The sequence below is a fragment of the Orycteropus afer genome, unplaced genomic scaffold (genome assembly GCF_000298275.1).
Source record: "Orycteropus afer afer isolate SDZICR_OR568_19922 unplaced genomic scaffold, OryAfe1.0 scaffold00005, whole genome shotgun sequence".
In the NCBI taxonomy this organism is placed as follows: domain Eukaryota; kingdom Metazoa; phylum Chordata; class Mammalia; order Tubulidentata; family Orycteropodidae; genus Orycteropus; species Orycteropus afer.
In genome coordinates this window covers 31134396-31151259 of record NW_006921592.1, presented here as the reverse complement: position 1 = coordinate 31151259, position 16864 = coordinate 31134396, and the positions used below count along the sequence as shown (strand labels likewise).

The 16864-nt window shown below is 36.8% G+C and overlaps 1 protein-coding gene across 1 annotated transcript in view; it reads right to left on the bottom strand.

The window, feature by feature from the left end:
* RFX3 (regulatory factor X3) overlaps positions 1 to 16864 on the bottom strand; it is a 168339-nt gene that overhangs the window by 12081 nt on the left and 139394 nt on the right. The window contains 4 exon segments of the mRNA XM_007939396.2: positions 7931 to 8080; positions 11839 to 11936; positions 15843 to 15997; positions 16462 to 16577. Of these exon segments, the coding sequence (XP_007937587.2) occupies positions 7931 to 8080; positions 11839 to 11936; positions 15843 to 15997; positions 16462 to 16577 (519 nt within the window).

The window sequence follows — 16864 nt, the reverse complement described above, 5'->3', positions numbered from 1 at the left end:
ATGTGAACTGCTGTATGAAAAGTGAATTTACTCTGTAAATCTTCACCCAAATCCTAATAAAAAAAAAAAAAAAAGAATTTCATTTTACTTGGACCCATAATCAACATACATGGAAGCAGAGGTCAAGAAATCGAAGGACGTATATTACGCTGGGCAAATCTGCTGCTGAAGACCTCTTTAAAGTGTTAAAAACAAAGATATCACACTTTGAGGACTAAGGTGCTCCTGACCCAAGCCATGGTATTTTCAATCACCTCACATGCATGAGAAAGCTGGACAATGAATAAGAAAGACCGAAGAAGAATTGGTGCCTTTCAGTTATGGTGTTGGTGAAGACCATTTTACATACCACAGACTTCCAGAACAACAAATAAATGCATCTTGAAAAAGTACATACAAAATGCTCCTTAGAAGTTAGGTTGGCGTGATTTCATTTCAGGTACTTTGGACATTTTATCAGGAGAGATCAGTCCTGAGAGAAGGACCCCATGCTTGGTAATGTACTTGTTGCTGTTGTTAGGTGCCACCGAGTTGGTTCCAACTCAGAGTTACCCTATATATGACAGAATGAAATGTTGCCTGGACCTGTGCCATCCTCACAATTGTTGATATGCTTGAGGGAAAGAATAAAATACGTGATTACTTAAGAAAACTGAAAGCCTGAACCTACAGTATGCATTCTTTTTTCATTCTAGTTATCACATATTTATATTGCCTTCAAAAGTTCTTTTTCCCAATCAGATAAAACATTAAAGCCAATTCATTTGAGAGGATTTAGGGGAAGGGAGAATGGATAAATAGATCCAACTAGCCAAAAGTGATCCCTCAAGATTAAAACAGAAACAAACACGAACTACAAGCATATGCTGTGTGTGGGAATGGAAATCTCAAGGGCTATCACAGCAAAGTGATGAATGCAAATTGGTTCACAGAACTGAAAAACCACCGCCACCAACAACAACCAAAACACTCTTGAGAAAATGTAGACATCCTACCTGCAAAGAAACTCGATGACTGTAATTTTCCTTTGGGTTCTGGATGGGAGGTGTCATTCTTTGTAAGAGCAATGAAAACTGGAAGCTTTTAAGACTACTTTTCAGCAGTTGCTGTAAATTTTATGATATGTCCAGTATTATGTTCCATTTTAAGGTGTATGACAAAAAACCATTCTCTCAAGGTCAAGATATAATGAGCTGGATTTATTATATGATTGGGAGTCAGAAAACAAAGGTTTTAATCCAGATTCAGAATCCACCAAACTGACCTCAAGCAATGTTTTAATCTCTGTGGGTCTCAGTTTCCCTAAGCAGAAAATTAGAGAAATTTAACAAGAATATTTAAGTTGAGGCTCAGAGTATCTAGAGAGTTTTCAAAGATGGACTACTTTTGAGAAAACCTGTGGTTAAGTATCTAGAAGATTCTGATTCTATACATAGAACCCTGTGGTATATATTTATTTTTCTGAAAAGAGTGTCTATAGCTTCCATTCTGTATGTTCTCAGAGGACAAGTTTATCCTAATCTACAATTTCAGCTTCCATCCATACAGTGATTAAATCCCAACTCTCTATCCCACTAGTTCCAGCCTCTTCTCATCCTACAGAGTCTCCCTATTCAAGGGGCATTTCAACCCACAGGCCCTTCAAGTGAAAAAAGCCACAATTCAATTGATTTCATTTCCCTAAGGAAATCTCTTGTTTTTGTGTCTGTAATATTCTCGGCTGATGACACCATCCAGCATCTTCTCCTTCCTTCCTCTAATTAATCATAAAGTCTTTTGGATTTTATCTCCTAAGTATCACTTTTAAGTATTTTAAGAACACAAAAATATGATCATAGGAAAAACTGATTAGAAAAAAAAAAAACTGATAAAAAAACAACTTGATAAAAAAAAAAAGAAAAAAAATAGCAAGAATATTTAAAGTACCAACACTAAGCAATAAGTACAGCATGTGGTTACATATACACTTCAGACTTTCCACACGCAATAAATGCTTATGCATATGTAAATATTTAAAATAAAAGGGATCATATTGTATTTATGACTAGACATTCTGCTTTGTTTCACTTTAATAATATATACTTACTTCTCACTTACAGAGCTTGGTAACGTAGTGCCTATATATAACCAATCCCATATCATTAGTGGCTGGTGGGTTTGAACTGCCAGCTTTCTGGTTAGCAGTCAAATGCCTTACACACTACATCACCAGAGCTCCTGGAAGATATAGTAGAGCAGACATATAGTTGGCTATTTGTATGTAAAGATGCTGTCAACCTTTGACTGCTAACCACAAGGTTAGTGGTTCAAACCTATCAGGCACTCTACAGAAGGAAGACTAAGCAATCTACTTCTGTAAAGAATTACCATCTCAAAAACCCAAAAGGGGATAGGAGCTCTGGTAGCATAGTGCCTAAGGCACTTGACTGCTAACCAGAAGGCTGGCGGTTCAAACCCACCAGCCACTCCTCGGAAGGAAGGTTGGGCAATCTACTTCCGTAGTGATACTGCCTCGGAAACCCAGGGAGGGGTCGCTATGAGTTGGTCTGACTCGATGGCAAACAACAACAACAACAACGAGTTGGAATTGAGTGAGAGACATCTCACTTGTTGACTATCTTTGTTATCTGACATCACATCGAATGACCATAGTAAAAAATCTACTATTTATTTTGTGCATTAATGATGTACATCTGTCAGTAATGAATGCCAAGGAGCAAGGAGAAAATAAATAATGCTAGCTATGATGGCTAAGGTTTTGTGTCAGCTTGGCTGGGCTATGATTCTCAGTGGTTTGATAGTTACATAATGAAGAAATATGGCAGTTATATAATGATGTAATTTGGCAGTTATGAAATGATGTAGTCATCTTCCCTTTTCACATAATACCAATTTTCACATAACAATCTGGTCTTTGGAACATGACCATATTGGGAAGTGAGGAGTGGGTATATAGTAACCATCTTTCTTTGTAGGCAAATGTAGATCTATATTGTTAAATGATTGACTTTGTTTCATTTCATGAATATACCACTATTTATATAACCAGTCCCATATCATTAGACATTTATATTTCTTCTAATTTTTTCACTATTATGAATAATGCCAAGAGTTACAACCTTGTAACTATATCTTTGCTTACTTTTCCAATTACTTTTGTATGCTAAATTTATTTTAAAAGAAACGATAATTGGGATCTTTTAATATATACTGTCAAATGACTTCTGGAAATTTCATATCAATTTATACGCTTATCAAGAGTTCATGAGAGTACCCAGAGATGAATTACACGCACCAAAGAAAAGATAAGCGAGTTGGTCTTTTGTTTTAGATTTTGTTTTATGTGTTGATAAAGGGAGATAAAGAATTTACTGGTATCTTGGAAGAATTTACTTTCATTTCTTACCATAAATTCAAACTCACTATTTACTAGGCGGTAAGTTTTTGCTAAGAGAAGATGATAACCTAAAACCTAATGGCACATTATTCTGGCTTTTCAAAGTATATTATTACCTTTTTAATTTTTTTTTTTTTTTTACTACTATTAAGATTGCAAATGTATTAACAATAAAGTGTATTATAAATATTTCTCATGAAAGGAATTTGGATATTTTAGTTTTATAGTTGAAAAAGTTAAGGATGGACATTTGAAAATGTTCTTAACTTACAAATAAATTATATCCAAAATGATAATAGAGTCAGGAGCTCTGAAAGTAGGCTGAATGTTAAATACAGAAACAGAATCAGACACAATCATCTAGGTGTCAGGTCAGTTCACTCAAACCTATTTAGCACAAAATGTAGAGGAAAATTTATCCATATTTCAAAAAAGAAAAATTCAAAAACAATACCATTGTAATGCCATCAATGAAACAAAACAAAAAACCGCTAACACTGCTATAGAAAACCTACGTTGAATGTTGGTGGCATGAGGAAAAGAAGAGTAAATGAGAGGAGAATGACATGGTGAAAGGACATTTATGAATATCCTGAAAGGAACTTTTTGGTACTTTCATACTTTAGAGCATATAAAAATATTGACACTTAGATATAATTTCAGTTTTTTAAATTAAAGTTTCCTTATTACAAGTGTATCACCTGTATATTGTTGTTACTGGGGTTAATCTTGCAAGGGCAGGGATAAATGCCATGAAATGAAGAACAGGAAAGGGTGAGAAAGTTGGAAGGGGAGGCAGAGCATATGCGAAAACTAGGCAAAACTTGGAACAAGAAGGGTAAAAAACAGCTTTATAGATGAAACATGCAAATTCCAGAAAGAGATTACTAATTAAAAAGAACAGAATTGTGAGAAGATGCATGTGGGGGAAAATGAAGGCCCCAGTTGTGTTTATGGTCTTCTGAGGAAAGGGAAGAAGTTTTAGAGAAATATTTAGGATTTTCTCAGACAGGATTCAGCACTGAAAACCATCATGGTGGTGGATAGTTGAGAGAAAATTAGTGGCAATCAAATCCATGTCAACTCATGGCTGCTTTTCCATGTCTATCAGAGTAGAACTGTGCTCTACAGGGTTTCCAGTGGTTAATTTTTTTTTGGAAGTAGTCCAGTGGTTAATTTTTTTTTGGAAGTAGATCACCAAGTTTTTCTTCTAAGGTACCTCTGGGTGGACTCAAACTGCCAAACTCTGGGTTAGCAGTCAAGTGCTTACACATCTATGCCACCCAGGGCAGAGAGAACAGTTAGCCTGAGTCGATGGCTGGAAGATGTAGTCCAAAAAAACCAAACTCACTGCCTTCAGGTCAGTTCTGGCTCATAGCGACCCCTCCTCGGGTTTCTGAGGTGGTATCACTATGGAAGTAGATTGCTCAATCTTCCTTCCAAGGAGTGGCTGGTGGGTTTGAACTGCCAGCCTTCTGGTTAGCAGTCAAATGCCTTAAGCACTATGTCATAATAGCTCCTGGAAGATGTAGTAGAGCAGACATATAGGCTATTTGTATGTAAAGATGCTGTCAAGATTGGTGTTTATAACTGAGAAGAACTCACTTGCATAAGCACTTCACAGGATTGCAGACACATAGACATATATGGAAAGAATGCTAACAGAACATTTAAAACCTTCCTCTGATATTATTATAACTCATTCTTAAAATTATCTGCTATTACTGTGCTTAAATGACTTTTTGAAATCAGGAGCTGCCTTAATTATTTAACTTTTCTTTAGGTACTTTTAAACCTATCTTTTCAGGATGAAAAGATTTTAAGGCATATTTAAAGCAATAGGAACATCTAATATTCTCAACTAAAATCAGTTGATGTAAATTCCATTGGCATATGTAAAGTCAATGGCTTTGTAAACCTGACACAGTTTGCTCTTGTAAAAGTTATGTTTGTATGCATGTATTTATATACGTATGCTTGTAGATATACAGAAAAGTTTATACACATCAGAAGTTTCAGTGCAATCCATGAAGGTCAGAATGAGCTTTGCTAAGTTAAGGAGTGCTAGTTGTTGTTGTTGTTGTTATGTGCCGTCGAGTTGGCCCCAACTCATAGTGACCCCTCCTTGGGTTTCCGAGGCAGTATCACTATGGAAGTAGGATTGCCCAACCTTCCTTCCGAGTGCTAGTAGCGTAGTGGATAAGGCGTTTGTTTGGCTGCTAAAGAGAAGGTCAGTGGTTCACACCTACAAGCTGCTCCGCAGAAGGAAGATGGGGTGATCTACTTCTATAAAGGTCTACAGCCTTGGAACCCAATGGGGGCCACTATGAGTAAGTTACCCTCAATGCCAAGTACTGAAAGTGGTTGCAAGGATGGGCTCAAGCACAGCAATGATGGTGCAGGACAAGGCAGTGTTTCATTGTTCTGTTGTACACAGGCTCACTATGAGTTGGAGCCGACTTGATGGTACCTAACAACAACAATAATTTATTGCACCCTAAAATAAGATTACTTTTGATATATTTGAAATTATAAAACTAGACCAGAACTGGAAATCAAAATTTCTGGGAGATGAAGTAATTAATAATTAGTTTATCTTAAAGCAATGTTACTGTTTGTTTTTTTAAATAATAGTTATGTTGAGATATAATTTACATACTAAACAATTCACCCATTTTAGTATATTCACAGAGTTATGCATGCATAACTACAATCAATTTTACAATGTTTTCATTATCCTAAAGAAATTTCCCACTCCTCAGTCCTCCCAACTACTCCAGCCCTAAGCAACCACTTTCTGTCTCTATAGATTTACTTTCTGGACATTTCATATGAATGAAATCACACAATATTAGGTCCTTTGTGATCACTTTCTTTCACTTCGCATAATGTTTTCAAGGTTTGTCCATACTGTAACATGCAATAGTACTTCATTCTTTTTTACTGCCAAATAATATTTACAGAATGTGGAGGTACCATATTCTGTTTATTCATTCATCTGTTGATGAACACTGGGTTGTTTCCATTTTTGGGGCTAATATGAATAATGCTCCTATGAATATTAGTGTACAAGTTGTTGTATGGATGTGTTCTCACTTCTCTTGGGTGTGTACCAACGAGTAGAACTGCTGAGTCATATGTTAACTTTTATGTTTAATCTTTCGAGGAACTGCCAGATAGCTTTCCAAAGCAGCTGTGCCACTTTACACTTCCCCCAGCAACGTATGAAGGTTCCAATTTATCCATATCATCGTCAACACTTGTTCTCTGTCAGAAAATGTCTATTCAGATACAAAGTCCATTTTTTAATTGGGTTGTCATTTTATTATTGAGTTGTAATAGTTCTTTATACATTCTAGAGACAAGCCTGTTATCAGATACATGATTTGCAAAAATTTTCTTGCATTCTGTGGGTTGTCTTTCTACTTTCTTAAAGCATAAAAGTGTTTAATTTAATTTCTAGCTTATGTATTTTTTCTTTGTTACTTGTGCTTTTGGTGAGCAATGGTATTGTTTTCATATGGCAACAATTAGCTTCATTACTTCAGTATCAGTAATAGTATATCGGAAATTCTATAATCACAGTTCATAACTTAGTTTTATTTTAAGTTTACTTTAAAGTACAAATAAGTAGCTTGATTACAAGGTTAAAAATATTTTTTTTCATTTGAACTATCAAAATAGCCAAACATATTGCACTTACTTCTTTTCAGTTGAGCAAGTGTTTATTTGGCACCAGAACTGGTAAACTCTGGTGATAGATTATGTTGCTGTCTAGGACTATAAATCCTGGCTAACTTTAATCACAAAATAGGGCTGCATTAAAGTCATATCTGAGTAACACTCCCTCTCTTTCAGGACACTATGAATATAGATGCTGGCTGTGTATGGACAGGAAACTTGTAAAAGAAATTAGAGAACAAATTGGGTACCTATTACAGATTGAATTGTGTTTTTCTCCCCTCAAAATAAGCTTTGGAATGCTCACTCCTATACCTATAGAAAGGAGCGCTGGTGGCCTAGTGCCTAAGGCATTTGACTGTTAACCAGAAGGTTGGCGGTTCAGACCCATCAGCCACTCCGTGGAAGGAAGAAGGGGCAATCTACTTCCGTAAAGATTTTCCACTTTGGAAACCCAATGATGGTGCTGTGAGTCAGAAACGACTCGATGGCAGCAGCTATACCTGTAGATTTCACTGCATTCGAGCAGAGTTTTTCTTTGTTATGTTAGTGAGGCCATCTCAGTATAGGGTGTGTCAGAAGCCAATCACATGAGAATAAAAGAGGAGCAAGGAAGCACATTTGTGGTGAGACAGATACTACTGATAGAAGTGGAAAAGACACAAGCACCTTCCCCAGAGTCGACAGAGAGACAAAGCCTTCCCCCAGGGTCGGCACCCTGGCCTAAACGCTTTTAGCCTCTTAAACTGTGAGAAAACAGGTATCTGTTTGCTAAGGACACCAATCTTTGGTATTTCTGTTATAGTACCACTAAGAAACTAAGAGAGTACCTCTCCTTAGAAAACAGCTCACCTGGACATTGGCAAAGTCGACCCGGTTGAGGTCATTGAGCATCTGGTTGATTTGAGAAGTGTTCTGGAGCACCGCGCGAGCTGCCTGGGCCAGGTGATTGAGTGACGTGTATCTTCGCAGAGTCTGAGCAAAGGCACTTACAGCGGCGACCTGCAAAGAAGCCCATTACAAGGGAGTATTTCTTCCCTCCAGTAAGACACCTCCACAATCTTCAAATCTTACTTTCCCTTGCCAAATCTTAAATGCTTCCCTCTGACACTTCTTTCAAACTCATTTGGTATGAGCGCTAACTTGCAAATTGTAGCACTATAAATCTCTAAACCAACTATTATTTTCTTTCTGAGTAGGTTGAGGTCAAGACTACAACAAACACCCACATTCTTCAACATCTGAGTGAAGCATTAATTAAACCAGTCTTGCAAGTAATCACTCATCCCCTGCAAGGAACAACTTTATGTAGGGAAGTACGGAAAAAATGTTGGCTTTCACTTCTCTTTTTACTCTGTAGGACAGTTAACTACAAGCTTTTTGTTGTTGTTATGTGCCGTCGAGTCAAACCCAACTCATAGCGACCCCTCCTTGGGTTTCCGAGGCAGTATCACTATGGAAGTAGGATTGCCCAACCTTCCTTACGAGGAGTGGCTGGTGGGTTTGAACCGCCAGCCGTCTGGTTAGCAGGCAAGTGTATATAGTTTGACTTTCCAATTAAAAAAGAAAATTTATTTGTCTAGTTTGTAGTTAGACAAATTTTCTTTTTTAATTGGAAAGTCAAACTATACAGTTCCTATTTTTTCAACTGGATGAGAAATAGACTGTTCAGAGCATTGCCATTCAGATTTACTCTAATTACCTTTATTTTGTTGAAACGGGTCATTTCAAGGGGAAACAAGAGCATCCATATGCTTTCTTAGCAAATACATACTATTAAATTTATCACAGACAACTTCTGGAGCTTTTTCAGAATTTGAATTCCAGGAAGTCTCCATTTGCCCCTCCAGATCTACTTCCCACCCTTCTCCACCCTGGTCTGTGACCAGAGGCTGGCTTGCATGGTCAGCATCAACCACCTCCCTTGTCCAGTGGCCTTCAATTGGGCTTGGCCAATGAAAGGCCCTGGTTGGAGACTGGAGGATGGGAAGTAAGGGTGATCAGAGCAGTTACTCCCCCACGATCTCTGCCCACTCCCTGTTCCGGCAGCACCTGCTTCCTTCCGAAGGCCACAGTCTGGGTGAAGGAGTGGGTCTCCTACAGTGGGATGCCTAGGACTTCCTGATATTATTACTAGTCCTGGGGTAGTACTTCACCTTCCCCCTTGGTTTTCACTCTGATAATACCTCAGAAAACAAACCCTTCTTCCACTCTCTTTAAGGATCCCCTTTTGAATGTACTATTTGTTTCCTGATGGGACCCTGAAAGAACCAGGTTGCCTTGAAAGACGGTAAAGATAATACAGAAGGGAGAAAAAAAAAAGTCTAGGTAACTATCTACATCTGATCTCAAGGCAACTTGTTACAGGCACAGCAGCACTAATGGGCATCTTAGCATATTCACAAGAATGGACAGTACTGCATTTAATTGCTACAGGTATTTAAGAAGGAAGTCTGGTGGCGTAATGCCTGAGGATTTGACTGCTAACCAGAAGGCTGGCAGTTCAAACCCACCAGCTACTCCTTTCAAAGAAGACTGGGCATTCTACTTCCGTAGAGATACTGCCTTGGAAACCCAAGGAGGGGTTGCTATGAGCCGGAAACAACTTGTAGGTAATGAGTTTAGTTTGTTTTTGGTTTTTGGTATTTAAGAAGCAAGTGATTGAACCTAACAATAGTTCAGCTTAACAAGTAAAAATGGTCTGCTTTGAGCACTGTGTTCTTTTAAGATCCATCTATATAGAATCAAAGTGACAACTGTGCCTTGAATGATTGGATAGGAAACTCAGGGGGCAATGAGTTTATGTTAATAGGACAGGAGCAATGAGAAAAAAGGACGGTGATAATGGTGCACAACTTGAAGAATGTCATCAATATCACTTTTGTACACTGTGTACATTGTGTAGAAATTTGTACATTGTGTAGAAATCGTTGAATTGGTGTTATGTTCTGCTGTGTATTCTCAACAACAACAACAAAGATAAAAACAAAGCAAGTGACTTGACTAGCCAGGTGGCCAAGGAGTAGAGGGGTTTCATAGGGCAAAGGATATCTATCTTGATGGTGAGATGTTTCAGGACTAGGGAAGCTAGAAGAAATCTCATATACCCACATCAAAGATGTGTCTTGTACTTTCTTCCACTTTGTGTTTTGTATTAACTGAGCACACGTTATGTGCCAGGCACTGTTAAGCACCTTATCTGTATCACCTTGCTCAAGTATATTAACAATCCTATCAGACACATTCTGTGATTTAAAGAGGTTAAGCACTTTGCTCAAGGTTATGCAAAAACTACTCAGCAGTGGAAGGATTTGAACCCAGGCATTCTGATTCCAACACCCACAGTTTTAACCGGAATTAAATAATCGGAAGTAAATAATCAGAAGTAATGCTGCTTCCTCTGTCAAGGAAGGTTATCTTCTTTGGCTGAGTACTCAGCTGATAAAAGCCTGCATATCAGTGAGAGAGGGAGACTAGAAGGCTCCCTCCACCGAGGCCAAACATCCAAATCAACTCTGGAGATGAGTAAGATGGCAAAGGCTGCCGTTGGACTGTGACCACAACCTACTTTGAAGAAATGGGCAGGGAGGTGCTTTTAGCTATTAGAAATACCATTATAAATCTGACTGACATTGCAAGTTGGAAAGGCTTCCTCTGACTGTCATCATCAAATAGCACCTCCATTTTGTGCCCATGACAATGTGGCGCTAGAATCATGCTTCCAAACAGACCTATCTGTGATGATGGAAATGTTGTGTGTGTGCTGCTACCAGCCACTTGTGGCTATTGAGTACTAAAATTAAAATTTAATTTTACATTCAAATGTAAATAGCTACATGTTACTGGTGCTGCTGTACTGACCAGCACAGCACTAGAGCAACAGTCTACTGTGGCTGTATCAATGAAATGTTCCTTTCTTATGCTTCAGAGATAGCAAGTTTTACTGCAACCTTGAGCCAAAAGCAGAAAGAATTAGGAGCTGCTTGTGTTTCCATAGAGACTTGTCAGTGACAAGAGCTTCAATCTACCAATTTGCCCTCAAATTGAAAACCAAGGTATACTGCTGAAGTTTAACAGCAGATAGTCACCAACGAAAAGCCACAGATGTGATTTTTGGCACTGAAATTTAGAACGAGTCCAATCTTGCCATGCAGATATATTCACAGATTAATCTCAAGTAACATGGCTAGTAGGAGACAAAGTGAAGATTAGAATCCTCTCATTAAATAATTCACATTCCTGATATGTGCTGATCAAATATGAGATGATTATTCACTTTAAGAAATGATTACTTGATTCACAAAGGCATTCTCTCCTGTTAAAAAAATATCAAACATCTTCAGAAAAGAATAGTAATTTGCATGACTTTTCAGACAGAATATGAGTAGAGTAGGTGATTTAAAAAATACTGCAAACTCTCCCAATAGTAACTATTTTAATATTCTAGGCTATTTTTAACAATCTCAAATATATATTTTAGAAAAAGTCTTACAAATCTACCACCCTAAAAATGCTTCTCTAGTCTAGAAGGGAACATTATCAAATAACTCTAGTGCTAGTTACTTATTGGAAGATGTTTTAATAATAATAATAATAATAATAATAATAATAATAATAATACACACACACTAAGATACCTATGTATCTTAGTTTTAGAAGATCCTATACATTACAATATCAACATTTTAGAGGGACAATATGAAATGCCCAGTTCAGAACCACTTGCTAAATGTGGAGAAGACAAAGGCATGAAATGGTACCTTGGTTTGTATCATTCTCTGTGGAATATTGTTCATGGCATTGGAAAGCCAACCTTCAAGGCTTTTTGCAAAATTTCGAATGGCTTGGGTCAAGGCACCTAAATGTTAAAGAATAAAAGCAGCATGAAAAAGATACCAAACTACATTCATCTTTATGCTAGAATAAGGGAAAACACACGTATGCAACACTGGAAAGAGCACAGAACTTTCATTGTCCTGATTGATGAGACTTTATTAAACATTACTCCTAATGTTGAAGGCATAAAAGAATTATATTTTGGGCTTTTTTTTTTTTTTTTGGAAGCTATTTTATTTCCAGATACTTATTTCACATTGGTGGGAAATGAAAACATTAAGCAACATATACCAGTTGTGAATATACATATAGATTGTTTATAGAATTTTCCATCTTAGACAACACACTCTTTTCACTAACAGTTTTGTGCTTAAAGACTAAGTATTTCTTTGTAAATTCATCTCTTGATTTTGTCAGGTTCCTAACCTATTTTCATTTCTTCACTTAAACAGAGATGCAAAGCTTTCTCTCTTTCTCTCTGCATCTATTTAAGGCAGAACAGAATGAATTGGAGTAGTTATACATGCACAGATACACACACACACACACACACAAATTCAAAATCTCTCTCACTCTTGTTGAAAAGCAAGGTAAAAATATCCTGATTTGAAAATTTTGGGTAACTATTCTCCATTTCGCTTGGCAGGTACTGATCAGTCTGATAAAACTGCTATCACAGGGAACACTAGCCTTAAAATACGCCTAACAGGGAACAATATTCTTAGAATAACCCATTCCACAGTCTTCACATATTGGCTAAAACGTGAAATAGGGATTGGTCCATGAGGGTAGATTTTTGTGGCAGTCATAAGGTGATGAGCTTAAGTTATCAGGGATGACTATGACTATTTATAAGAGGTTGCCTTATCATAGTAAAATTCTTCTCTGGTTCAACAGGTACTTCAAACAATATGATTTTACTTCTTCTGTGCTGTAGGCTCCACAGTGTAGGGAACAGTTTTGCATATTTAATAAATAGGCATTTGAAGCACTCATAGTATAAAGTTAACCTATGTGAGTGGGATTAGAATCTGTAGTCTACTATAAGGAACAGAGAAGTTACATTTTCACCCAGGCTTCCCAAAGAATAATGTTAATGATGGGATTCAATGCCTTGGTTTTCCTTTCTGTGTTTAAATGAGTCCAACATTCTTCTCCAACTATTACTTTTGTCAGAGTTGGGACAGAAGTAATTTACCTTATTCAAGTTACTTGCAAAATAAGTAATAACTTTTAACTAGTCTAATAATTTGGGAAAAAACAAAACTTTTTTTTTTTTAAGATTTGTTTAACTGGTCAAAAGAGAGAATAGATTGAAATGGCCTAAATTTTCATTAGGGAAAACGCTCAAGTGCAGACTCTTACAATGAGAATTATCCATTGGAAATTTCTTGAGAAGGAGTCTTCTTTTGAAATTTCCAAAGCTTCTCATTTTAGTCAAAAAATAAAAAGGAAAGAAAAATACTTTTCTGCATATTATGTGTTAGGACCATGGAGGGCAGGCATGGATGGAAATGAAAAAGAGTGAAAAAAAATTAACAACCCTTTTTGAAATGCAGTAAAATTTTGTTTAAGATTCAATTTGGCCATCTGCATTTTCCATTTTTTTCCTACAATTCACATATAATAATTATTTAATCTGGAAGAAAACTCAAGAATCAATAAATGTGACTTAAAAAAATAAAAACTTAACTTGGGTCTTGGTTTATCCAGATAAATTCAATACTAAGGAGATTATAAAACATAAAGATAAAATTTGTATATTAAATGCTTTTACTTTGTTGTACTGAATGTCATTCTGAGCCACCTTTACTTACACTTGCAATTGTATATTCAAGTGTTACCAGCTGAGTCTTATACAATTCTTTACACTTAACATTAAAAAAAAAATTTCAGATAAGTGTATTTTTGAATATAGTAGGCTTCAATCTGATTTTAAATTAGCGTGATGTGCAGACTTTTTGGGGGCTAAAAAAAGGAATCCCATCTGGACAGAAAATGGTAGAGTAAAGTACTAGTAGTCAGGAAAATAAATTCTTTTTAAACAAAATTCCACTTGTTCTTCCTATAAGGATTCATGTAAGATCAAAATTATGAAGACTGACTTAAAACCTGAATGCATGGTTTGGAATTTAAAAGCTATTCCAAAGCTGACTTGTCTCAACCTGTTCCAGATTAATTTTAAGATACGTATCATCAAAAGACAACTGCTATCTCAAATGTTTTTTCAGTTTTATTTTGTTAAGCATCACTATATAATGGGAATAAAATTACCAAATATCCCTGGTAGGGCGGGACATAAATGAACTAACACATCTTGCTGTTCCAAAGAAAATATAAAACTACACTCGTGTGAAAATTTCTGAAGCTGAGCTGTCTAATGAAGTGACAGACTAACTATTTGACAGGGTACACTGGTTTTGAAATCAGAATTTGTAAATGACAAATTTCAGCTGTGCTGGGTACCTAAAATTATGGGGCTTACATCTCCTAAAATTGATACACGACTTAATTAGGGAAGTGGTGAATTCACAGATTAAAGTCTTGTGAAGCTAACAGAGAAGAAGCAAGAGATTTTAGACCTATTTAATGAGTATCAACGCTGCTGGTTTGCCTCAAAACAGAAAGCACTCCCTGGCTTCTTTCCTCGTGTCTCATGAGAGAAACTACGTTGGTAGCAAGATGTCATAGGCTAATGAGCTACCCTGTGCAACTTCTCTTCTATAGTCTCTAGAGATTATCACTTGGTGCATGGGGAGCAAGAGAAAAAAAAACAAGGAAAATCAGATTCTGAAACATATATCAGTAGAGAATTTACACAATGAAATTTTCCATGACAATATCAATCTGAATCACTCTTTAGTGAGGAAACTTGGTGGTGATAGAGTGGAAAACTTATGTGCACGTTCAAATGACATTATATGCAAATATGTATCAAATCACATAGTTGAAGGTTTTGGGGAACATATGAAAGAACTTATACTTTCCATTGTTATCTTTTGTATTTAGAAAAAAGAAAGTATAAAGATATACATGTACATATATCCTCATGCTCTGGTACTATCTAAATATTTTCTGGACTAATTTAACACTAGTCATCTGTGAACAGTGCACTTGAAGGACATCACTGTAAATTTCATAAACTAAAGAATTGTTCTCATGTCATTAGTGCCATTGAGGAGTTGGAATTCCATCCTATCCTTTAAAAATCAAGGGCAGCATTATGTGCTCATAAGGATGTAGGTGTAGAATCATTTCAACTGTCTCTAATACTGGAATCCTTGGTAGCATTTATATTTACACTTGCAGAAAATAGTTTTGTCTGCTACAAGGTAGTTTAAAAAGCATCAGCACTTTAGTAAGTCATCTAACTTATCTATGTAATTCCTATTTGCTTCATGATGGGAATGCAATGCTTATGTAGTTACATAGATTTTTCTCTCAAAATGCCAGTTAACTATTACTGTTAATGAAAACTGCATTTGTAGTTTATTCTTAACATTATGTAGGTGACAAAGTACATGCTTTTATAAGGGAATTCAACTTCACTGGAAACCAAGATCAATTCATTCCCAATCAAAAGCAACTATAAAAAAGGTTGGCCTCACAATTACAGATTTTTCAATAATTTTTTGGCTTTAAAAGGGGACTGCATCCTGGGTAGAACCGATTTACTTTTACATGGTTGACTGGCCTGGGAGTCTTATTGGAAAGAAAAGGAAAGATTGGGAAACATATGTTTTCTCCCCAGTTTTGCTCTAGGCTGCCTTTTTTTTTTTTTTTTTGGTGATACCCTGGGTTGCATGCTTTCTCTTTGGCAAATCTAAATGAGATAAGAATCACTTTTGTTTGCAAAGTCACTTCCCCAACCTTCCTGGGTGGAATGTATGAGAACAAAAGCATCCGCACTCGTCTGCATTTAACTTACTAGGAATGGGTCTAAGGACGTCGGGGATGAGAATCTCCACCAGAGCCTGGTACATCCCATGGTCACAGTTACACATCCATTTCAGGATAGACTCATGTTTGCACAGAGTTATCAGCTTTGCTTTCGGAAGTCGACTTTCTATTTCACTCAGATTGCTGGTGTGAATAAATGTAGCAAATGAATAGATGGCAAATGAGGATAAAAAAGAAAATGGACTTTAAAAAGAGTTTTAGTTTATCAAATATTACTGAGGTTAGAACTATACCACCACTGCGCTGGTGCCATGCGGCTGGATATATATAAATATATATAAAACACTCCCCCAGAGTGGCCTGTGCATGTTAATACTCTCTGACAGTATGAAAGGCAGATATGACAGTCGTTCCATGAGGATGAAATAGGTCTACTACACTCCCCAAAATCAATAAAGATGGGGGTGTATATGTACACATTGAAACCTCAAAAGAGCAGTTTATGGTTCATTTCTAGGATGGCCAAAGCATCAGTCTACTCATTTAATGTTATCAGGTAAGGTTCACAACTGGTATACATATCTCTAATTTAATTGCTTTGACATCTCCTCGGCCATAAGAGAAGTGGGAAGCATACTGACTCTGACCTTGACTCAGTCATGGTAGTGCCGTCAGCTGGAGTTGAGGGAGAGTAGCGCCAGAATGTTTGCCACAATTTTTCTATCAGGCTAAACTGAAGATTCACAACAACGTCCAATATTGCCTGAAAAACAAAAGGGTATCGGTATGACCTTATAATTTTGTTTACAGGGTATGTAAAGAGAACATAAGATGACAGAGCTCATAATTTAGAATCCTGGTAATAAGGAGCTGGATTTTCCAGCAGAAGAAAACAAAGATACCTGCTAAGGGGACAGAACTAAAAACTCTTGAAAGATTAAGCAGGGTAACCCATTTGCTCTTCAAATCACCTCACTTCCTACCCTCACTGTGACGTCTCTTTTCTCCTCCATGTCTGTGCTTGCTTCCCCTTCTCTCCATTTTCTTCTC